Consider the following 24,461-nt stretch of genomic DNA (forward strand, 5'->3'; position numbering starts at 1 on the left):
CATTAGCGATACTAGAAAGATACTTGATAATTGAACATTATTTCTAATCTCCCTTTTTTCACAGATGTATTACTCAAAATTTATACGCGAGGAAGATTAACGTGTCGTTAATATCAAAGTTTAATAAGAATCTGAATAGAATAGGATATAAAGAAAAATGAATAATAATTGAAAAATACAATCTATGTTTCTCACGCAATTAAGTTGCTATTAGAACCCGGAAATGTCACGATAACTTATATTCTTGCGGGGCATTTGCAGAGCAAGTATCATACGAAGCATTTAACATACGTAGAATTAGAGTAAATAATTCTGGAGACGCGATATTTATAGATGGTAGGGTAATAATATTCAATGTATTTGCTCCGTGATAGTTTGATGATCAGAGATATTTTCGGGTTCCGATTAATGACATTTTTTCACATTTACAAGTTCGTTAATGTTTTCCCTTTTTATACACATATACATAAATTTCAGTTACATAAAATAGCAACAAGGAATGTGTCTTTGAATTATTGATAAGACATAATCGCCTATGGAATAAGGTGCTGTTGAATAGAGACACTATCTTTTTCAGTCTATTATTAAACTACATTCGTACCAATGAAAAGAAACATTGACATGATATAATAAAAAGGAATTATACATTTTTATACCCGATTGTATCTAAATATTTCCACTTACAAGGGACATCACTTTAATCTCACGCCGATTTTGACGAGATTCTTCAGTGTTGCATAGACAAAAATATTTGACGCGTATTTTTTTTATCGGCCATCGTCCACATTTAGGGCTGAAAATGGTCCTCAATGTTGAGGGTTGAAAACATATTTTGTTCACTCCTGGACATTCCCGGACACTGACGGACGTTAGTGTAAATATTTGGACGAACAATGTATTTATTTCGTTAATTGATTCCACAATCATATTAGTCTTGTAAAAATATTAAATCAAATATATATATATTATATAGCTACATCAAAGATTTCTTTTATATTTGTACATTTCATAAACTGAGAATACTTGTGAAACAGAGTTATCTGTACTTATATAAGATACAGTATAAAAAATCTCGTAAATTAAGAACTGTTAGAAAAGATGACACTCCTTTGTAAATAACATTTTATAAATCTCGACTTATCAAGTACAACGTGATATTATTTTTGATCGCTATCTGGTACCAAGAGATTGAGATTAGCATCTTTAGATGCTGATCCTATATGAGTTTCTTCGTCTCCGCGTATCGATAATGCGGTAACGTGAACATGTGTTTTTCTTTCATCCATCATTGCAGCTCTTGTCCAACTTGAGCTGCTGCATTTTATACAACTATGCGAAGGTATTCGGTCTAAACTGACTGTCCTGTTCCCACAATCTCCACATTTGAAGAACCTCTTCACCGCATCGGCTACTCTCAGTGGATGCTTCTGCTCTTTACATATATCAGACGCAGAAAATGAAGTGTACTTGCAAACTAAACATTTCACAGCCTTACAAGCCACCTTATAAGTAGTCAACATCTTCTCTTCCATTCTTTCTTTCATTTCTAACTTATTGAAATACTTCTCCTCCTCCTGCTCGTAAGACTTCTCGATAAGTTCAGTATGCGCGGATTTAGCTTGCATCATTTCTTTAAATTTGTCCGGTAGCACATTCGCTTTCTTTGCTTCTCGTTCTTCGCCACTTTCCGATTCCCTGGGCCGCTTCTTCGCCTTCTCTAGTTTTTCATCTCTATCCAACTTCACTTTGTTGGGGTTCTTAGACTTAAGTGTTCCATTTTTTTGTACCCATGTGATTGCATTGCTTTTCGCTCTGTTGATATGCTTTTTAGTTATAGGCTCTGACAAATTTATTATTCCTCCGAGGCATCCAACACCTAAATGCGGCTTCGAGGACGAAGAAGAGAGCATTCTCAAATCTTTTTTCTCTACAGTGTTCCGTTTGCTGCAAGTATTTGACTTTAATAATGCAGGTGATGAAGACACAACTTTATCAGTGGAAGCCGATTGGGATAACGCAGCGGCTCTCCAGCCCCTTGATCTCTGAATTACTTCGAAGTTCCTCTTTATTTGCTGCTCAGGTGACTTTACTGTATTACAATTTACATTAGTCGATTTCTCAGTCATCTGACTACCCGACAATAAAGCTAAACGCTTCGCATCTTTCTCTTCTAACTGTCTACTTTTCACAGCGACAACGGCATGAAATTCTGGCATGCTACTTTCCAACGGTTTTTTTAGCTGATTTTTCTGCTTCAACATATCTATCGAAAATTTCTGTGTATTATTAAACGCTTGCAGGTCTGCCCTTTTAGAGCAGTTTTTGTATTCTCGCTTAACATGGTACACACAGAATTCGCAACGTCTAATATTTACAATGGCAGTACATGGTTCGCCATTATTCTTCGTCGATCTACATTTTCCCATATCCTTAGATTTACCAAGGATCATAATCTTTTGAGGATTGTCCACGCACAATGTCGCCAGATCACTATTCTCCCTGGACTCTAGGACCTTGGGATTGAGAACACCCATCACAGTTCCAATACTAGTTTTCCAATGCGTTTTATACGCACCGCTGAACATGAAGAGGCACACAGTGTCTATATTCTCGGATAAATCGCTTATTTTCCATATCGAATATGAACTTCCTTTCTGAGACGTCTTCGGTGGAGACTTACTTACTAATACCCCCGCGATTACCCAATCGCTTTCCATTTTGTCCGAGGCAATATGATATTTAACTCTTGCTATTGTTACAGGTATTTTGCCATCCATGCGAGCCTTTAATTCAGTCGAAGATACCACCGGGCTAACTATTCTCAATCCAAAGTATGGATCGCTGTATACATCTTTCGATGCAATAATACTGTTACTAGGTGTATTTACAGTCGTACTCTGCTTCGTAGCATTAAAATCAAAAGTCTTCCGACTCGGCTCACGAGGCGGAAGATTGCCTTCGTTTTTCGTGGAGGCTTCCTTCTTTAACAAAGATTTTATATCACGCCCATAATTCGAGTAATTCTGCTCCTCGAAGTAACGTCTATCCTCTTCGTCCGAGGAATCAAGCGTATCGTCGTAAACTTCACTCTTCTTCTGCCGATCGGGCGGCTTATTCTCATTGCTTTTCGTAGGTGCGCTATCTAAGAAATTAAAATCCAATTCTTTTAGGGCTTCTGCCTTCTTTGGTGGTTCGTGTTTCTCTTCTGAGTCGTCATTAGCTAAAAGATCATTTAAAATATCATCTACGTCAGAGTCGCAGTCATTATCCATTTTTAAATACCTGCAATTACATTACATGTGAGATGATACCGAGTTTTATTAAATTATTAATGGTGAAAATCTACTAACCTTCGTTACTTTTTGTCAGAAAGACGTGTCTATGCTTGTCACACAAAAAACATATAACGTTAATGATTAAAGGAAACGAAGTTTCGGAAACTTAGTCGTCAGCTTAACATGTCATCAAGTCCGTGCCATCAGTAATCACCAGGAGGGCACTGACTTGGCTCGGTTTCAGACGTCTTTCCCGCCATTTCATACGCGAACAAGTCACGTTTTCATTGAAACTAGTGATCCTCTAGGCAGTGATCGGAACAACGTGTATCGTCGCTGATTGGTTGCCGCGATTTGGAGCAAAGGCGGAAGTAGGCCGCGAAAGAAACTGTAAAAAAGAAAGAGACAGAAATACTGACAGAAAGAGAGAGAGAAACACTGATAGAAAGAGATAGATAAAGGTTTAGGTTATGTTATTTCCGGTTTTGCTCCAAAATGGAATTGCTTCACTAATTTTGCCTCACAGTTTTGCTCCACTAATTGAAACTACGTATTGCCTCTTTTTAGGTTAAGGTTTAGGTATTTATTCTCTCTCGGTTTATATTTTGCCTCTTTTTATCACTGCATATTTGCGAGTATATATAATTGTGTAATATATCTTTTAACTAATGTTGAAAGTTACCTTTTGCGGAAAGGAGTGAAAAGTTATATTTTATTTCTCAATCGACATCAAATTGGACAACCAATTTGGTTGTATCCAATGAAATAAACCCTCAGCTGTTTCTCGCGAGCAATTTAATACCCTTAATTTCAGGGATAACAAATAATTAATTCGATTTAAATTTTTACATTAGGTAAAGGTTTGTGAACATAGAAAAATATTGAAAGTTGATGAAAATAAGGAAAGTTAAACATTAAAATCGCTGAGAAAAAGGAAAATTACAGTTCACTTAACTTCAAAATAATATGTTTAATCAATAAAGTTGAGAAGTTTGTAACAAAATATAAAATATTATTTTCATATACAGGTTCGCAAAGTACCTAATTGTCAAATAGGTACGATCGGAAAAATTTTGTTTCCCTGCTTTACGCTATAACATTAGTAAAAGCTGGACGAATCGCAACAAAATGCGCAAGTTCATTAAACGTACGTAATGAAGTGTCCAGCTTTATTTATACATATGTATATCGTTTAACGATTTCTCCAGCGCGAAGCTTGTCTTCCCACCAATCCGCTTCGCGAAAATCGATCGGTCTCGTGAAATATTTACTTGGGATGTTGCAGTCGACCTAGCGGAATGACTTCTGCAGAGGCGGACATGGTACCGAAACATTCCTGTAGATGGATTTACAACACATTTCTTATTCCTTCTTTCATTTATGAGGACCGGTACGTGGAATATCTTACGCCTCAACTCGCTGCACCTGTTATTATTTCCTTCTATATACCTCTGCGACAAGGGATACCAAAACAATGCTTAAAAATTATAAAACGTTCTTAAACTAACCTAGAATCCCCCTCGTATATTTTATGTGGATACCATGGGAACCATCGAAGGTATTTGAGTTGAATTAAACATCACGTTAGGTTCATTTCGAAAACGTAGCTACATTCTTGTCCGTACACACGATTATCGAGCGAAATAAATAGCACGTTCGCTTTAAATTTGCGCCGCAGCAATCGTAGCGTGCCAGTCATTTCGAATACTTTACATAAGCATACATTCGCTGAAGTAGTTGTATTTAATTGTCGCGCCTTCGTGTTTGTACATTGGAGGTTACATAAAATGCCCCGCCATGTTCTTCGCTTGAACGAATGGGAAACGGTGGATCATTAAAAAAAAGATTTGAGAAGCGTTACAAGTATAAGAGTTTGTAAACAATTAAACAAACTTGTCGGGTGTTAATGCACGTACAGAGAATTGCAAAAGTTAGGTTCCGCTGTTTTCGATGGCCAGGGAGCGTATGTATACTGTTACACTACTTGCTGCCGTGGAACCGTCGATCGATTCGAGCAATATGCCATCAATAAAACATTCTCTTCGCTACACCGTACTGTCTATCGAACTTACTATCATATCTACTTTCTACAGCGAATCCAGAGTGCGTCTGCGCAGTTTACCCGAAGTTTTTTTCAACGTTGCGCAGTCTTAACACGAAAGTAAATGCACGAAGAGAGTTTAAATCAATTAGAGAACTGGAATACCGTTTATTAATTAACGAGCAAACTGAAGGCACGAAGTCATGTAACAAGAATTAGGTCAGGGAAGTGTCTATTCGGATGAAATTTGCTGCAATTAGTTGAAGGTATTTTGGATTCTTCTATCTAATTTTTCGAACGTCCTTGTGAAACTGGGTCAATTTGACCCTGCCAATTTTCAATCAGTTGTTATTTAAAAACTATTTGTTAAATTAAGCCCAAAAAATTCTGAGACAAAGTTTGAACATTGTAGAATATATGCCCATCGTTGAAAGTTGACATTTAAAGTGTCATCATGCTTAAAAAAAAATAAAAATAAATTGAAGCAATAAGAGTTCCGACAAAAAGTGTTTTGCTTAAAAAATTGCAGATCAATTTGACCCACTGCGACAACCGAGGGTTAAATAACTAACGACGAATCTAATACCGTTAATACCTGCGTGTAAAATGGTGCCTCGCAACCATCGCGCGACTGAAAATTTCAGTAGCCCGCTTATATTTTTTTCGTGGACATCTGCATTTTCCACGGGGTGCAGATGGTATCGAGCCCTCGACGGAACGGGACGGGGAAAAAGAGAGAGCTATGCGTGCTAGTCCGTTCTACTCGAAGAACTCCGTAACCATACGCTTTCCCCGTGACTAACAGGTGGAAGCCGTTTGGAACGTGCAGCTTTCCTCGAGATTAGCAGGTGGAGGATGCTACTGGTGCTCGTGTCGCGGATTATTTCAAACCAGGTCTCGTGAAACTGCCGTCCCGTAGAAAGCAGATGGACGACTTACACAAAGCGTGCTTCTCAAGGATCCTCTCTTTTTTCGTACACTAACATCTCCGCAGCGCAGTGACAACATCAACCCGTTAACAACTGAAACGCTTTTCAAAATTTTCCTTCATATTTTAGTAAGTTATATTACCGCAGAAGTAAAAACTGCCTTGCGTCCTTTTAACCGAATGGAAAATGTAATACGAAAAACCCTTCCAGCTAGCAAATCCCCTGGAAATGAGGCATTGAGAGCAAAAAACGGATCCACCCACATTGGAAAAAAATTAATTTTTCCTATTTCATATACATTATTGCTACTAACTCAATTTCGCAAAAAATGTGGGTTCGTCCATTTTTCTTTGGGGGCTGGCATCCCCTAAAGAGAAAGGAAAAAGGAAATTAATGTAACCACGACTGAAGTGATTCAAGAGCTTTGTAAAAAGAAGAACTGGATTTTATTCTTTAAAGAATTTTTTGCAGTCACCTAATGAATTTCAATGAATTCGCATTAAAGATACTTGGGGTCCTACAACTCGACCCTCACCAAGGTTAAATCCTGAATGCACTACTGCTCTCAATGCCTCAAACATCTCACGCAATGGTGAATTTGGATTCGCATAAGGGAGAAATATAGAATTGCATTATATTTTGAACCGTTATTATAATATGTTACATCATCTGTGAGATTCCCGCATTAAAAGTAACGAATATGTCCACCTTCTAATGCTCGATGGCTGACTCCGTAGACGTACTCAATCAACCAAACCCTGACATATTAATGAATCGAATGAATAAATGAGCATTATTAATTGCAACAGAAATCAACGTCTGTATAAATATTTATTACAACGTCGATGTTTCTCTCGTAGGTATCGATTTATGAAGTGCAAAACAGCCCAAGGATATTGCCAAACACTGAAAGGCGCCGGGCTATCCATAGCAACGCAGTTGTCAACACAATTTCCACGAAGTTCGTGTTCTCCGGAATTGAAAGAAGCGCACGGAGACGAGCCCAAAGAATCCTTCATTTTTTTTTCTGCCACCCCCTCCCCTAACAAACTCGGTGATGCCTCCGTTTGATAGAGCTCAGTTTCCTCGGGCCGGAGTCGTCCGTCAGCGTCGTCAGAGGAAAAGGTAAGAGAACAGAGAGGGAGGTCGAGATCCCCCTTTAGCGAGCGTGCCTTGCCCCTTGACCCCCTCGTCGTACCTCGTGCGTGACCCCCACCCCCCCGTGCCACCTACTCAGCTACCCCGACCCAGTGGCCCGCGGGCCACCCCACCGCGCGCCCCACCCCTGCGCCAACCCCGCGCGCGCACCCGTTTCGAGCGCGGCGCTCGCTCGCGGTCCGTCAGTCTATCGGCAACCTGCGTACCAGTCGCGTCGCAGTGCTTACGTAACAATATTATTATTATTCTTACTTGCCTAGCCGGTGTGTTGTTCATTTCGAATCGCGCTCCGCCGTTTTTTCGGTTTCTATCGATCGACTCGTCTTCGCGATCTCGCCCTCTCGGTCTCCTCGGTTAAGGGAAAGAAAGAAAAAAACAGAAAGAGAACAAACAGAAAAAAAAACAGGAAACAGGGGGAAACAGAAAGAAGAGAATAATCGGTCGCGCGACGTTATTCCACGGTAATTTGTCTGAATACACGCCGCGCACAAGCACACGCATACATACACGCGGGCGTTACACGCGCGTACAATAATTTATACACGCGGCGCGCTCGCGATAAAACGCGCTCCTTTCCGTCTCCCGCGACTCGCCGCCGTAACCTCTACGCCGCCGTGGATACTTCCGGATCCCGTCGCTCACGTCGCCCATCGATACCACGTCTGGCGATCGGTCATCGTCGAGCGTGACACATGTCAAGAGAGAAGAATCGCGCCTGAAGGCTCGCACGGGCTTATCCACCGCTAGATGAAACAAGTGTCGTCGACGAGCCGCCGCTGTAGAGCACGTTCTCTGGGTTCGGCCCTCCTCCACGGGCACGGTGTATCGATTGCTCTAAAATAGACGCGTGGGAACACCTGCAGGCTACATACACACGTTCTACCTATTGCTCGGACTGTCTCTCTCTCTCCTCCCCTCTCTCTTGCTCTCTTCCCTGCCCCCTGCACCTGTCTCTCTCTCTCTCTCTCTCCCGCTCTCGCTCTCTCTCTCTCTCTCACTCTCTCTCTCTTACTTTCTCTCCGCATTGGTCTTTCCTGACGCCCTTGCAGCGCGTGACAGGTGCATCGAGAGGAACGGTAGCAGCAGCGCGCTGTTGTAGGGCTGGAGGAGGTGGAGGTGGTGGCGGTGGAGGCGGAGAAGCAGGCAGCGAAGAAGAAACGTAACAGGAAGCGGAAGAAGAAGTGAATTAACGAGCGGAGTGAGACAGAAAGAGGGGGAGAGAGAGAGAGAGAGATTGAGAAAGAGAGAGAGAGAGAGAGAGTTAGGGAGAGAGGCAAACAGTCAGACAGAACGTGAGAAAGAGAGGAAGGAAGGAAGGAAGGAAGGACAGCAGGAGGAAAGGAGAGGAAGGATAGGTGGAGAGGAGGAAGGGAAGGCGATACGCCTGGTTTTCTTGCTAGAAAAGGGTTATCCCCAGTGATACGTCCTGGAGGCGCCTGTCCTCTTCGCCGGTACAACCATAACGCCGCCCGCTTTAAAACGCCCCAGGCGGGATACGGTGGACTCATCGCCGCCACCCGCTCGAACCGCTGCACCCGGAAACCCCGGACCATCCAGCAAACTCGCTTGCATCATGGACGCGCCGCTCTCCCAGAGTATGGACTCCGTCAACACGGTGGCCACCGGCGAGGACGAGGTGAGAGCGACAACACAACCGTTACTATTTACATATTATACGTGGCGCATACGGCAGCTACGCAATACGCATTACGCATCGCCCTCTCTGCATGCCAACCCCCGTCGCCGCGATCGTTCCTCTCCTTTCCACCCTACCACCGTTCGCCCGCCCGTGTACACATGCGCGCGTCCATACGCTCGCACGGATAGACATCCGCGACATCCTTCCTTCCTTCCTTCCCGATCAACTTACTTCGCTCGCCCTTCGTCCCACTCCCACGCTCGCCATATTGCCCGTTTCTTCTCGCGCTCCCTCCGCTCGCGCGGCCCACCTCGCTCTCTCTCTCTCTCTCTCTCTCTTCCTTCCTCTGTTCCCCTCTCGCTCGCTCGAGCCGCTTCCGTGCCCGTTCCTCGTCTAGCCTCACGGGTCGCGCACGTCACGGGGCACGCAGGCGCGCCGGGCGCCGCGCACCTACCTTGCGTTACTTGCCTGTCGCTGGTGGCTCTCTCTCTCTCCCTCTCTCTCTTTCTCTCTCTCTCTCTCTCTCTCTCTCTCTCTCTCCCGTGCCAGCAACACACACACACACATACACGCACGAAGGTAAATAAGCACGCGCGTGTCCCTCCGTAGCGTGTGCACGGGTGTGCGGCTAGCGGAGCGACGGCAGAGAAGGCGGGAATTCGATCGTGCGGCACCAGCAGCGTGCCGCAGGTGACTCGTTTCCACTCGTCCGCTCGATCGGGGACGGTTGGCTGGCTGGCTGGCTGGCTAGCCTGGTTATAGCAGCCTGGCGACTTCCTTCCTCGCTGGCGAGCACCTGAGAGAGTGACGCGCCTCGCCAGACCATGCTTGTTATTGATTTTTCCGCAACACGAGAGCCGCGCCGTGGGCTCTGGCTGTTGTGCCCTGCGTGTCACATCATATGGCGGTGGATTACGCGCGTTCGCGTGCACGGCATCGCGCAAGCCGCTCGACTCCAACTCCTTGCCGCATGGCCTGCCATACAGGGTGTCCCGCGGCGTACGCGACAAAACTTCTCCAATACCTCCCTCTGCTAGGTCACTACGAATCGATACCGCACATGGGCCGTAGGGATTTAATTTGTTCCTCCCCGAGACGACCGTTAATCACTTTCTTCTCTAACCTGACGGGAGCCACTCGGTCCCTGTAAGTATCCGAAAATACGTGCGCAGAACTCGACAAACGAAGCAGAGGAACTTAAGGAAACGTTTTATTAAACTAGTTACACGAGGTACGAAGTCAGTGGTATCTTTAGTACCACGGAATTGCTCGTGGGCTGAACTAGATCTCTGCTGAATCTCATCTCAGCCGGAATAGGGGTTAACAAGAAAACCCGAAGAAGTTAATTTTGGAAAGAATCATACTCGCTAGCGGAGACAGATAAGTGAAATAAGCAACTTAATCGTTGGGCGTCCTTTTCGGATGCTTACTAAACCGCAATGTAGTATCGATTGGTGTTACAACGAAGGATGCTCGTACACTGCTGCGGAGCAAATATATGAGCGAGAGTGTAAGTCGAAGTTACCCGCGTGGACACCGTATCCGGTGTACCGCTCATCGTCCGAGGTTAAACATCTCTAACGCGATTCGCGCTTGTCCTCCCTCGTAACACTCTTCGCAGATCGTTCAACCCGGCTTTATCAGCCCGCCACCTGCTTCGCCGAATTCCCGATCAACTTTCGCGATCCCGGGATCCTTCCTAGGCCCCGTTCCTCGTAGCAACCCTCGGTAGCGCTTGCCCAAAGTGTCCTGCCTTTTAATCTGGAGCACTCCCCGGGGAGGCGTATCGAAGATCGTTCGATCGACAAGGCCAGATAGGATAAACCGCGCTGCCAACACAGCAGGAGGATCGGTTAACACTTCATCGTCCAGCTATGGAATATTCTGTACTCCTAGCTCCGATGACTATCCGCCGATCATGAATTATTGCGCGTGCTCGATTGCAGCTGTATTCGTGCATTCTGTACCGTGGCATTCCGCAGAGATATGTTCTTCGAATACCAGCTCGTACTGCTGACTTGCTAATGAATGTACTTGGTGTACTTAGCAGCGGAATTAATTTACACAGTAGATACAGCGTACTTTGAACTTGGCGACAATTCTGTCGAATCGCAGGAAAGTTCGGGAGCATTGGATTAGAAATTTTCGCACAATAGCAGATACCATAATATTTGCACACTTTGGCCGAAGAGTGGCGCACGATGGATTATTTGCAGAAGCTAGTTTCTTCCCGCTGTAACTTGAAATCCAGGCTCTGCCTCTCACGATCCCCGCGATAAGTTATCCCCTGGATGAAATTGAAGCGATGATCTCGATTCGGTCACGCTCGCGTTCACGTTCGATTCTGGATCGCAGAGCGCGGCCGCGATTCCACCACGGAGAAAATCGCGATTTTTCTCGCTCGACCGGCTCTCTGGTGGCTTGTCATCTGGATCAGGAAGAGTGATCTATCGAACGGGAACGGGCGACTCGAGCAGAAAATCTTGGCCATCGTTTTGCTCGATTTCCTTTTACGATTCTCTTCCGCGCACGCTCTTCCGCATTGCCAGCGGACAGAAACGCGTCGGCTTTCGAGCGGGCGTTCTTCTGACGATTACTATGTCTATAAAGATCGACAGGTCCGCGAACTTGTCGATATTATCGCCTAAGAGCCGATCACGCGTATAATCAATATTATCACTTGAAAGTGAGCGATTCGAACGTGCTTGGATAGGGAGAGAACAGGTTGCAAGTACGGAGGGTGCGAATGAGGTATGGGACTAACTGTAGGGGTTGATAGTAGTCGTGAAAATGAATGAGAAGTTACGCTATATTGCTACTAGTTATATCCTGCATTTGGAACACCATCGCTGTCATATTAACCCTTAACTGGTATCCTGGGGTCGCTCGTGACCCCAAGCACCCAAAGTTCGATGTACAATTTTCGGTTGTCTAAGTTGGTGAACTGAATTCCTAATTAATTTTATAATAATAGTTTAACTTTCTACGCTTCTATTATTTTATACGTTACCTAAGATGAAAATATTCATAGTGGTTGCTCTAGTGTCGACTTTACAAATTTCTGTGTCCTTTTTTATTTGGGGTCTGCCACGACCCCAGTATACCAGTCACGTTTGCCAAAAACAGTATACCAGTTAAGGGTTAAGTGTCTGGAGACTGTTCAGCAGTAGTTTTTGTGTTTTGCTGCATTTAAAATCGGACGCCCCCTCTCTAGAACATGACTCTTGTCACGACTATGGACCCATCTTAAAGCTTACAAGGGGAGGACACCATGTGGTAGACACTGATTTTGACGAGCCTTGGCACGATGGATCTATGTCGAAAATAAGTAAATAGGTGTCCGAGCGTTTCAGCCAATGGGCCTTAATAATAGAGATATTTACATGTAAATTATTAAAAATTTCGTAGTGATTTATGTGATATTCATTTATAAGGTGCTAAACAATTATATACATTGCACAGAGATATTGAAACTATTCAAACTACACGTACCACCTAGGATACTGGCAAGGAGAGGTTCCCAAGTGTTCGCCTCCGATTACTTTGAATTTTGGATTTGTTTTAGAGGAACGAAAAATAAGATATACGTGTTTGTTTTTTTTATAGCGGCCCGTTTTCATATTTAGGGGGTGAAATCAACCCCCAAAGTTATAAGATTTTCAGGTATTCATCGCCGATTGCTTTGGTCTTTGGATATGTTTCAAACGACCGAAAAATACGAAATACGCGCCTCTTTATTTTGGCCTACTTATTTTGAAAATTGGCCGCTATAAAAAAACACGTATATCTTATTTTTCGGTCCTCTAAACCATATCCAAAAACTAAAGCAATCGGCGATAAACACCTGAAAATTTTATCACTTTGGGGGTTGGTTTCACCCGCTAAATATGAAAACAGGCCGCTATAAAACACGTATTTCTTATTTTTCGGCCCCCTAAAACATATCCAAAATTCAAAGCAATCGGAGGCGGACACCTGACAACCTCTCCTTCTGAGATGGCTTTCCATATTTCATCTAAATTCTTACAAAACAACTTTCAGTAAGGGTATCATTATCAATAGACTATGCAAATCTGCTAACAAAGTTGAACCTATTGTTGACTTTTTTCCGGACCCCTATATACGTTCAAGAGCGCAATAGCTAACTTGGTAAATAATTCAATAATTAATTCCAAATTATATATTTTTGTTAATTGTACACGCTATACCGCTTACCACTCATGTTTGTACCCTGTACCAAAGGATAGTACCTACCCGTTCATAAATATTATTATTATTATGATTACTATTATTTTTATTATAATTATTACAATTATTATTATTATTATTATTATTATTATTATTATTATTATTATTATTATTATATTTCTATTATTCCTTGTTAAATTCCATTTTTACGTTTTTTTTTTAAAAATAACTTATATTATTCCTTATATTATTACCTATATTATTCCAACTGATCTATATGCTTTTTTTAATTTCCCCAAAATGGTATCATACACAAACTTATCAATAGTATGGAATAAATATAAGATTTAACAGAAAGTATGGTAGCTTTATGGAAATATCCGGCAGTGTATTCAATTCTTCAATGGGAATGGTGATCAATGCGAACAACGTATTGACACAGTGTTTATCAGGATATTTATTCAAACGAATGTCGATCATTTTTAGGACTCGCGCTATAAAATTGTATTCTATAACTTACCAAGATTTTTCTTCCATCCAATATACTATACACTTGCAATTTATTTACACCTTGCGCCAGGGCCGCTCTTCTCTATAAACGGCCGGAACGTTTAGATCGCGAGATTCAAGTCAGTTTATAAAATTAGATTAATTCCGATCAACTAAAAATTTTTCGTTACCTATCATTTTTTATTTTCCCTTTTCTGGGGCTCCTATATTGCGCTCACCGCGCCTCCCCGTGGCCGACCTTGCCTTGCGCGAAGAGTGACACAGCAGTGGCTCAAAGGAAATTAAGAGGCTTTATTCAGAGCAGGTTGCATTCGCGGGACACATAGCAGAAATGTTTGTCAGCGAGTCAACGTGTGCGCGTCTAGTTTCGAGTATAATAATTGCGAGCGCAGAGCGAAACCGCGCGGCTGTGCGCCGGCATTCGAGTCTGCATGGAATCGTTTAAGCGATCATTAATTAACCGAGGTCGTCAGAATCAGGGAATTAGACAGTCTCCCCTACGAAGAAGGAGAGCGAGCGCGCTCGCGCCGTGCCGTCGGTGTCTGTCCATCTGGAAATAATTTTTCTACGTTATCTCTAAGCTCGTTCTCGGACTCCCACGTAGCTCGGAGCCGCTGTTCCAATTCTCCACCGCGGAATTCAAGTTCCTCCGCGTTTCCGCCCGGTGTTCCCGTTCGCCGCGTCGAAAATACGGTCGCGTAATAAAAATTATACACCCCGGCGGTCGGGCGCGGAGAGTTCGTAATTAAAATTTAGCCGCTGAACTTGAGATAAAAAGCGTGTACAGGAGGGCGCAGCAATTTATTTTTCTTTTTTCGGGAGTTGCACAATTTCCCTCCCTCCCCCTCTGTTCACCTCTCCGCGGCGCTTCCTCCCCTTGTTTCGCTGCTTGTTTGCCTCCCCTCGACCGCCTGTCCCCGTGTGTGCAGCGCGCTGCGCGCTGCCTGTTCGGGGAAAGCGACGAGAGGAAAATTTAATTCTAGCAACACCGGCGGATAAAAACATATCTGTTGCGTGATGAGTCCAAGCGCGTGCGCACGAATGTAACGAGGGAGCGATTTTACATTTCCCACGACTCTTTCATGGGCCGCAAATCCGCAAATGCGGCTCTGCTTCTCTGCGTTTCTTCCGCGATTCGCTATGGGAAGGGGTAACGCGCGATTAGCCTCGGATTTCTGGCCAGCTTGTACAGACGCGCAGGGGTTCCAAAATGCCTTTTTGTGGACAAAATTCCGTATCTCCGTCAATTCTCAACCGATTTTTATCTTTTTCTGCTTGTTTTGTCGGGGATTAAATTTGCTAAAATGTCAAACAGTAGTTTTACAAAAGTTTCTTTAGGGATTAAACAAAAAAAAATTCTGAACTCTTGGTTTCGAAACAACGAGTTTATTGACCAGTTTTTTTTCATTTAGTTAGTCTTCTTCCATATATTCTACATCTTCTTTATAATTAAACGAAAGATATTTTGCGTCTTTTTCAAGTGCAACAGACGGAGTTGGCCATTGGGACCTCAAAATCGAAATTAAAGGATCCGATGATATTAATAAATTATGCATTATATCCTCATTTGTCGAAAACCTCGAACAGTTTCTGGTATTAAATTGCCGGAATCTTTTAAAATCTTTGTTCCTAGATTCCTGGGCTTCTTCCGACATCTGACCAACCGGCAGAATAGTCGAGTTTAAAACGTCTTTTCCATGAATTAAAATTTTGTGTATTGATGATGGCACAAAGTACCATCCATACTCCCTAATAAAAATTTTGGCCGTTTCGAGAGAAAAAGATTGGAACTTTGATGGGTCTACGCTGCTTCCACACGAGAGAACTTGTGAAATTATAAAAAAATTTGTAAATAGGTAAGTTCTTCGTTCACCTCTGCGATTTCTGCTTCTGTCTTCCTTTCATTGGAAGTACCCGAGTCTTGTCTTGAAACATCCACAGTTATACCAAGTTTTCGTAAGAAAACTATAAAGAGAATTCAGTTAATGTTTAAACGAACGAAACGTAAGAAAACTAAGAAGAAGAATTCAGTTGATACTTAAACGAAAACTTGGTATATTGCATAATTTATTAATATCATCGGATCCTTTAATTTCGATTTTGAGGTCCCAATGGCCAACTCCGTCTGTTGCACTTGAAAAAGACGCGAAATATCTTTTGTTTAATTATAAAGAAGATGTAGAATATATGGAAGAAGACTAACTAAATGAAAAAAACTGGTTAATAAACTCGTTGTTTCGGAACCAAGAGTTCAGAATTTTTTTTTTTAATCCCTAAAGAAAATTTTGGAAAACTACTGTTTGACATTTTAGCAAATTTAATCCCCGACAAAACAAGCAGAAAAAGATAAAAATCAGTTGAGAATTGACGGAGATACGGAATTTTGTCCACAAAAAGGCATTTTGGAACCACTGTGAGACGGAACGGGAAAGACAAGCATCTAGCGAGAATAATAACGGGCGGAATTGTTGTGGAGGGCGGGACACGATTAAAATTTCGAAATTAACGCGCTTGCGTGACTACTTTGAAGGGGAAGTGGGGTGCTTGTAAAAGTTGTTCGGTTTCAAGGGGCAGATGTGATGCTGGAAATCATTTTCCACGGAGTCATGTTTCTGGGTTATTAAGGCGATTCGTGCTTCTTGTTTTTCTTTTGTACCTCCAAAGTACCTTAGCATTCACTCGCCAGACGTTGACGGGTAATATTTTAGCATTTATTACCATTAATTAAGACCAGGAACGAGGACTTTGCAGCAAGAGGGGTGTAGCTCCATTTTTGACAGTTTTTGAGTTATGATTTTCTGTGTAATTTACGTTTGGCGCACGTTGGATGCGAACCCGATAACAAATGAGTGATTTATTGCAAATTTTTCAGCTGCACCCATTACTGTTTTGTGCAATATTTTTCTTTCGGGCAGTTGCGGATTTGAAAAATTCGCCCGAAATAGAAATAAAATCTTATCAACTCAGTAACTTCAGTAACTACTAGGTAATTATTGTGTGAAAATATATGTTTCTCAATTAGTGTTCTCCTTAAAATGTTAAAGCGAGAGGCCTAGTTAGAACGGTCAAAACAACATGCTTCTTTAGGAATTTTTTCTAAAAAAACCGATAAACTCTTATCGTTAAATATTAGTCTATTAGAAAGAGTACATCTTACGGATATTTCAGTATTTTTTTGTGGTCAAAACTATTGAAAGGTTTGTGAGTTATAGGCGAGACCCGACGCGTGCTTTTTATTTAGGTGTTTTGCGGTGACAACCGTAGCTCGGTGCAGGATCATCCAAAATGGAAAATTCGAATTTTTTTAGATAATACATGAAATTATCTAGGCGCCATCCGGCCCGATTTTGGATAAATAATTTTGAGACAGAATGGCGGCTGTGCAAAGTTGAAGCATCGATATTTGGCAAAGCATCTCTCGTTTTTTGAGTGTAAAAAATTCTAGGCAGAAAAAAAGAAAAAGCTCCCGATGGCGCTTAGATTTTTAACCCTAAAGTATGCCTGCAAAGCCTCGAGTAAATCGGTTCATTCATTCTTCAGTTATGTGTGTCACCAACTTTGAAAACATCTGTTTACGTTTCGGCAGTGGCACTCGGGGCTGCGACCCTTTAGGGTATCAGCGCTGCGTGTCGTCATCGAACGTGCCGAAACGTAAACATATGTCTGCGATACTATCGAATTGTTTCCAACGACGCATGAAAGTCAGTCGGTCTCCAGAGTTCGGACGCAACTCTTGCGAGACCGTGCATTCATTTACGGTTTGTGAAGTAACTGTGAGACTATATTATTTTCCGTTGTGCGATATCATTGCGGTAATTAGTGAAAAAGGACTAGAAAACCACTCTGGTGTTATTCTGCACATGCTGCAGATGTGTGAACAGTGTGAAGTATTCGATGAGCGATACAAATTGAAGTAGATAACATGTCACCAAGCACCTTTAACCCTTACGGTAAGAACAATCGATTTTGATAATTCATTCGGAATAAAACGAACAGAAAGGTATTCGGTTCAACGGGCACCGCACTTCTTGGTTATCTTTATTAATAATTCGATTCTGGAGGGTGGGCATACGAAATTAATGCATGGGCAAATCTCTTCTACATCTAAACTAACGAACTGCATCGTTGAAAGAACGATTTTGATAATATTTTCCAGAAAAATCGAACTTTAACGCGATCGCTTCAACGGGTACCGTACTTCTTGGCTGTATTCATTAATAATTCGATTCTGAAGGGTGGGCATACGAAATTAATGGATGGGCAAATCTCTTCTACGTCTAAACTAACTAACTGCACCGTTGAAAGAACGATTTTGATAATATTTTCGAGAATAATCGAACTTTAACGCGATCGCTTCATCTATACCCATTTTTTTCGCGGTTTTTATTTTTTATTTAAATTCTGGAGGGTGGGCAAATGAAATCTGAGAGTGGGCAAACGTGGCCAGGTCGGGTGCATTCGTATCCTTCTATTAAAAAATTGAAATGCATTCATGATGGGTGATGAAGACAAATTTTTTATTTTGTTCATAACTTTTTTTTGGAGGGTGGGCAAAAAGAAATTTTTATGGGCAAACGTGGGCAAACGATAAACAATCATTTCCCACCGTCAAATCATTAGAATGTTTTCATGGGGGTGCTGATGAAAATTTTTCTTTGCCATAATTTTTTTTGAAGGGTGGGCAAACGAAATTTTGTTATGGGTAAACGTGGGCAAACGATGGACAAACGAATGCCGTTGAGTTTTTCCAAAAATTCGAATTTGGGGGTGCTATCTTCACAGACCTGCCGCAAATGTATAAATTGTTTCCGCTGTGCTTTAAGATGCGAACATATGAATGAAAGGCGAAAAAGGGCACGACTTCGATCGAAGTTATGCGTAAAGATAAATAAAAACTATCGCTTTTGGTTCTCTTTTAAAGATAATACATTTTTGTTGGCCCGAACCTTCATAAATTATTAATAAAATTCTGCTTTATTTCATTAGAAAATGAAATATTTCATTAAAAGGCAACTCTTATATCATAGTAACAACTTACCCCAATGCGATAACAACTTGCCCCATATAGGGGTAAGAAGTTCCGCTTCGATCAGCCACAAATAAATTACTTTCTATGGGAAACCTATTACAATATATTAAACACAAGCTTAAAATCAGAAGATATAATAAATTTAACTAGAAATTAGTCAATAGTGAAGAGAATAACTACATTATTTTCCAGTCATTGTTTATGTTTTATCGAAATCGGAACTTTTAGCCCCGGCCTCCCCTACATACCCGAGAGTCTCTCGATTTTAGACGGCTAAACGGTAGGCCTGAAAACAGCTATATATCGTGTCTGAAATCAAAAACAATAAAATCTTCTAAACTATGTCAATAGCTATCGTCCAACGGGGCCGATTTCGAAAATTTTGAAAAATAAAGAAATGGTGGGAGATCAAATGTAAAGTTACATTTTTCTAAGAGAAAAGGCCACCTTTCTTCTTTATAAACAATAAACGGGGAGTCAGAAATTTAAAAAACCCTCGTTGGACGATGTGGAATCATATTACGATCCTGCATGTAAAATTGGAAGTGAATTGGTTGAACGTAGCGCGAGTTTTTAGGCCCACCGTTTAGCCGTCTAAAATCGAGAGTTTTCCGGATATGTATACATAATTTCCGAAAAACAATAGTCTTTTAACTGAAACTTTTTTTACAAGTAGTTCATAATACTATGTAAAGATAGTAAAAAAACGGGAAATCTTCATCAAGCCGTTGACTTGTAAAAAAATCCACAAAATGTACACATTTTCCGAGGGTTCAAACGGGTATACCCCGTTAAGTCAAAGCAATAATTTTATAAAAAGTGTTTTAGTTATAGAGTTGCATCCCTCTTGCTGCACGCTCCTCGAATGAAGTTTCCCTTACACTTCTGCCTTACTTTTCTCTACAATCCCCTCCCACTCCATCCCCCGAAATCCGCCTGCACAACCTCGCGCAATAGATTCTCCCCTTTCTGCCTCCAATCAGCATAAAAAATCCGAGTCCAACCACGGACTATCCAGTGTCATTTACAAATAGCACTTCGTGGATAGTGAAATCGTGCTCCCTGCATCGATCGGGCGATTAAGCTCGTCGGAACCAGCCCTCCACCCCTGATCGCGCGGAAATTAGAGAGAGCAAGGTGGCCGGGAGAACTTCGAGCCTCGTTCGCGGTCAATTAGCTCGAGCCGGACTCGTCGGACTTTTCAATGGCTCGCAGACGGGCCAGCGGCGTTGAAAACAACGGTTTAATTTTCGCAGGGTAGAGGGCAGCGTAGAAGTTCAAGGGTCGTTGGAATTATTTTAATGCTCCCGCGCTCGGTGGACCGCAAAGCCCCGCTCGGACACCCGACATTTGCATACCGCGAGCGATTTCCCGTCAAACATCGCTCTAGCGCTAAAAGCACCGTGTTTCCCGGCGAAAACCGTGCGCCGCGGGCCTCTGCGGTGAACTTTATCAATTGTTCGCGGGAGAATCGGTCCAACGAGCGAGCGGCGGGGGCCGTCGCGGGACAGGGTTCGCGACTCCGCTATTGCCAGCTAAAACGTTGTTCCTACGAAATGAAAAATTTTTATCGCCAGGATTGCGTAACGCGGAGCCGACTGTGGCAACGATCGGAAACGCTTTCGAGGTTTTCCACGCTCTGATTCATCTTTTTCATTCCCCTACCCACGCCCCCCCCCGGCCGATCTTTTTCATTACGTAGGTGCAACACCTAGGCGCGACTGTGGATGGATTTTGATACACGCCGCGGACAAAACAGGGGGAATTAATTTTCTACTCTGTCGGCGGCACGATAAAATGGAAATTGTTGTTTCGTAACGCTTCTTCTTGCCGTTCGCCGGCCGTGGAAACGGTAAGATTCGATTCCATCAGCGATACCCGTGTCCCGCGCTTATTAGAACGGCGTGTGGAAATATTGCCCGCCGCTCTCTGCTGGATGGAACAGATTAACGCGGCGGCGAATTTAAATCGCGAAGTGGGCGAGGTTATGCTCGCGGAGGGTGGTCGCGCGAGCGAACCGGGTGAGAAGTAGCAGCGATGGAGCTTTTCCATGGGATTTCTGCGAAGTAGAGTACGATCGGATGCATAATATATCAATCAGAATTTATACTGAAGCGACACAGTCATTAGATGTGTATGTGGGTTTATAAAAGCGCGCAGAGATGGATTTGGATTTGTGCGCTTGGAAGGGATGAGTATTTTCGTAAATATATAAACTCATACCACTCGGAATCAATAATGGGGAATTCGTGGGATAAAAGGTAGGCACGCAATTGGAAAGATGTTAAACCTGAAGAAGGCGTCTTTGAACTCTTAAGGGTATCTTCCCATTAAATCACTCTAATAGTAGAACTATTTTTTTAGGACTTTATTTAAAGAAAGTAATCGTCATAGTGTTAAACAATTTTTTAGGCTGTATTTGTACATCGTTGAAGATAATAATTTTTTTTTGCATATTTCATTTAACAGCTATTGCTGTCTGTTGGTAGCTGTGACTGTCCAGGTGATTAAATAAATTTGCGGAATTTATAACGCCTTGTAGGGTTATCTGAAATCAATGAACCAAGAAAATTCTTGAAGTTTAGAAGATTGTTCAGGGAAACATATACGGTCATAACAAAATATTGTAATCTCATGTTTTGGCAGATGTTTGAATCACAAACTTAAAAAGAACGAGTAGTTTTACGCACGAAAATGTTTATCAAAAGAAGGTTGGTCGAAAAGTTGTTGAAAAAATTTATTAATTAGAAATAAAATTTGTATCAATGATTAATATGGAGATATAATGATGTAATTAGTAGTCATTTTAGTAAATTTATTTTAAGTTGAATAATAAATTAAAGGAACTTGGCAATTTAAAAATATTCACCTGTTTATCAAAAACATGTCTTTTTGTTTTAATGATTTAAAGTCTGCTCTGCTCAATGAATTATTTAAATGGCTGCAGTATTTTGACTGTACAAAGGTAGCATAATAACTTGTCTTTTTATTGAAGGCTTGTATGAACGAGTTGATGAGATATTTATTGTCTCTAATTTAAATTGTTAATTTAAATTCTAAGTAAAAATGCTTAGATTTTTGTATGGGACGAGAAGACCCTATAGAATTTTATAATTTATATTTAATTATCCTCAATCACGCACAAACACAGCCTGAAAAGTTTTTCGACACTATGACGTTTACTTTTTCCTAAATAAAATTCTAAAAATGAACTACCTAGATCTTAGGAACTGGACCTCAGATCTCTAGTGCGAATGAATTTCGAAACGTAGAACCCCTAAGGGACCCGAGTCCTCGGAGCCCTGGGTTCTAAAGTCCAGAACGTCACGGTTCCCATACCGTATTTTCCGCGTTCTAAAAATTTGAAGTCACCCTTTTTTGTCTTTTACAATCTTAGGATTGCCTTTTTCCTATCCAGAACTGCCCCTTTCGAGTCCTCCGAGTCTAGAGTTACCTTTTCCATGTTCTATGCGATTCTGGATCTCACGAGTTAGAGCTCGTCGCTATCCAATACCCCGAAGCACGAGAGTCGTCTTTCCCTGTTTCTACGTGTCTATGAAAGTTCTCTTCTACGTGTACAGAGTTATCAAGTTCCGCGAGCCTAGAATCGTCTTGTTAAGGCTCCACAAATTAAAAGTTGCCGTTATCAAGTTGCTCGAGTTAGGAGGTGGCGCCACCATTAGGTTCTCCCTTTTCCTTTGCACAACTCAGAAGTCATTCCATCCAATTTCTCGAATCAGCTCAGAATTAGTCGTTTCACTCGCAGGAGGCTGGTATCCTCCCTACGTATTCCGCGAGTCCACGATCGTCCCCTTCCGCATTATCATCTAAGTAGACTTAGTACTAGATTCTATAAAGTGACCAGACGTTCCGCATTTGAGCCCTTTGTCCCGCAAAGTGTCCCGGATTGGACATGTAACCTTTTACATTTTCGCATTAGCATAAAAAGTTACTGTTTCCTCTACTTTTTTGTTGTGAAAAAAAATATTTTAATTTCGTTTCAATATATCATCTTATAATCACAAGTATGTATTTTTAAATATATTGTAAATGCTTTAATAAACTACGGAAAAGATCTCCTCACGCATCTGTTAACTTTTTTTTTTCTTTTCTTTTTGCTTGCTTGCTTGCTTGTCCCGCATTGGAACAGAAAATATCTGGTCACTTTATACTAGATCCACCTCTCATAAAACAGTAAACCATAAAACAGGCCACTAACTAAATAAAAAATTATTTAAATAACGGATCAAATAAATGTTACTTCAACTTCAGATTATTTGACGAATAAATTTAATTCTTTTATTTCACGAACAGAGTTAACCGAGCTAACTCAGATCTAACCCAGGCTACCTTTATTCGACCCACGACGATTAATTTTCTTAACCCTTAACTGGTATCCTGGGGTCGCTCGTGACCCCAAGCACCCAAAGTTCGATATACAATTTTCGGTTGTCTAAGTTGGTAAACTGAATTTCTAATTAATTTTATAATAATAGTTTAACTTTACAAATTTCTGTGTCCTTTTTTATTTGGGGTCTGCCACGACCCCAGTATACCAGTCACGTTTGCCAAAAACAGTATACCAGTTAAGGGTTAAGCTTCTATTCACTATTCGAAATTTTTATTCAAATAAACTTGTTACCAATCTCTGCCATGAAATACAAATTTCGCGCATCCTTATCAGCAATTCAACCCCTACTTCCCTTCTTCGCAACACTTGGGGGAAAAAAAACCCCACCATAAACCACTGTTCAACTTCGATTCCACATCTCGACGCTTACTACTCCTCCACACTCCCATTTCAATCACACGAAACTTTCCCGAATCATATCCCGCAAACTTCGCCGCGCCCCTCATACGTATTCCATAGAAACAGGCGTAGGTATACACGCCCCGAGTTCCGGAAGCCCAGGAATTTCCCTACGCCCCGCGAAATCACCAAGTTCTCCACCGTTCCCACGAGAGCGCCACTTTCTAGCGGGCTTCGCGACTCTTCGAGGAATCCGAGGAACTCCCGCTCCTTTCGCAGGCATCCCGAAAACCGCGCTCGTACCGATAAGCGGGATGCCCCTTTGCGCCGCGGAAACGCACCGCTAGCGGCGGCTGTAGTCCGCGGATTTAGTCGCGCGGGCTTGGCTTTCGGTTAATTTGAATGCATTAACGTTCACCTCTGAGGACGGCCCGACGGTTGCATGTTGCATTGCGCGCGTAAATTAATACGCGCCGGTGGGGCAAAGGGGGATGGAAAAGTATGGTCGTTGTATACAGAGGGGGAGAGGCTCGGGGTGGAATCAGTGAACGGGGCTCTCTCCTTCTCTTTATGCACGCACCTGCGCACATCAATGAAAGTTAACGCACATAACGCGGCACCGCGGCGAGCAACCCGCCGCTAAGAGGATAATGCCGTTACGCTCGTGCTCGATAGCCGTTTGCCCAGTGAATCCGAAATATCTTTGTCGATTTTTTCACGGGCCGATGGAACGTTCACGGAGTCTCGCACTCGCCGTAGGAACGGCACCTGCGCACGGATCCCGATGATTATAGTCGGCGCGTGGTGTTGCACTCGCGGACCAAAGAGCCTCGACGCGGCCTCCGCGGGCTGGGCTGACACGCTCCGGGCGGGATTCTGGTTCGACGCAGATGCGGGGTGCTCGTGGAAGCTGTAGCTAGCTGAGGGAAGATTAGCGAGGTC

At 42.4% G+C, this 24,461-nt stretch overlaps 2 protein-coding genes and 1 long non-coding RNA gene across 4 annotated transcripts in view; 1 reads left to right on the plus strand and 2 right to left on the minus strand.

Moving 5' to 3' along the window:
- Positions 1–879: 879 nt before the first annotated feature.
- Positions 880–3,550, minus strand: Mcm10 (minichromosome maintenance 10 homolog). The gene is made up of 2 exons (XM_076807175.1): positions 3,351–3,550; positions 880–3,282 (listed from the first exon to the last, which is right to left on the minus strand). The coding sequence occupies exon 2, from the start codon at positions 3,270–3,272 to the stop codon at positions 1,158–1,160; it is 2,115 nt and encodes a 704-aa protein (XP_076663290.1). The 5' UTR covers positions 3,273–3,282; positions 3,351–3,550; the 3' UTR covers positions 880–1,157.
- A 4,032-nt stretch (positions 3,551–7,582) lies between these two features.
- Positions 7,583–24,461, plus strand: part of LOC143366526 (protein couch potato) — a 165,980-nt gene continuing 149,101 nt past the window's right edge. The window contains exon 1 of one of the 2 annotated variants that reach the window (XM_076807669.1): positions 7,583–9,039. In XM_076807669.1, coding sequence (XP_076663784.1) covers positions 8,977–9,039 — 63 coding nt within the window. In that variant the 5' untranslated portion in view covers positions 7,583–8,976. The remainder of the gene's footprint in view (positions 9,040–24,461) is intronic. The other variant, XM_076807676.1, reaches the window with a different exon arrangement.
- LOC143366544 (uncharacterized) lies at positions 8,868–10,019 on the minus strand. Its single transcript, XR_013084763.1, has 2 exons — positions 9,596–10,019; positions 8,868–9,559 (listed from the first exon to the last, which is right to left on the minus strand). It is a non-coding gene; the product is annotated as an uncharacterized LOC143366544 (long non-coding RNA).

Source organism: Andrena cerasifolii, chromosome 1 (genome assembly GCF_050908995.1).
Source record: "Andrena cerasifolii isolate SP2316 chromosome 1, iyAndCera1_principal, whole genome shotgun sequence".
Lineage (NCBI taxonomy): Eukaryota > Metazoa > Arthropoda > Insecta > Hymenoptera > Andrenidae > Andrena > Andrena cerasifolii.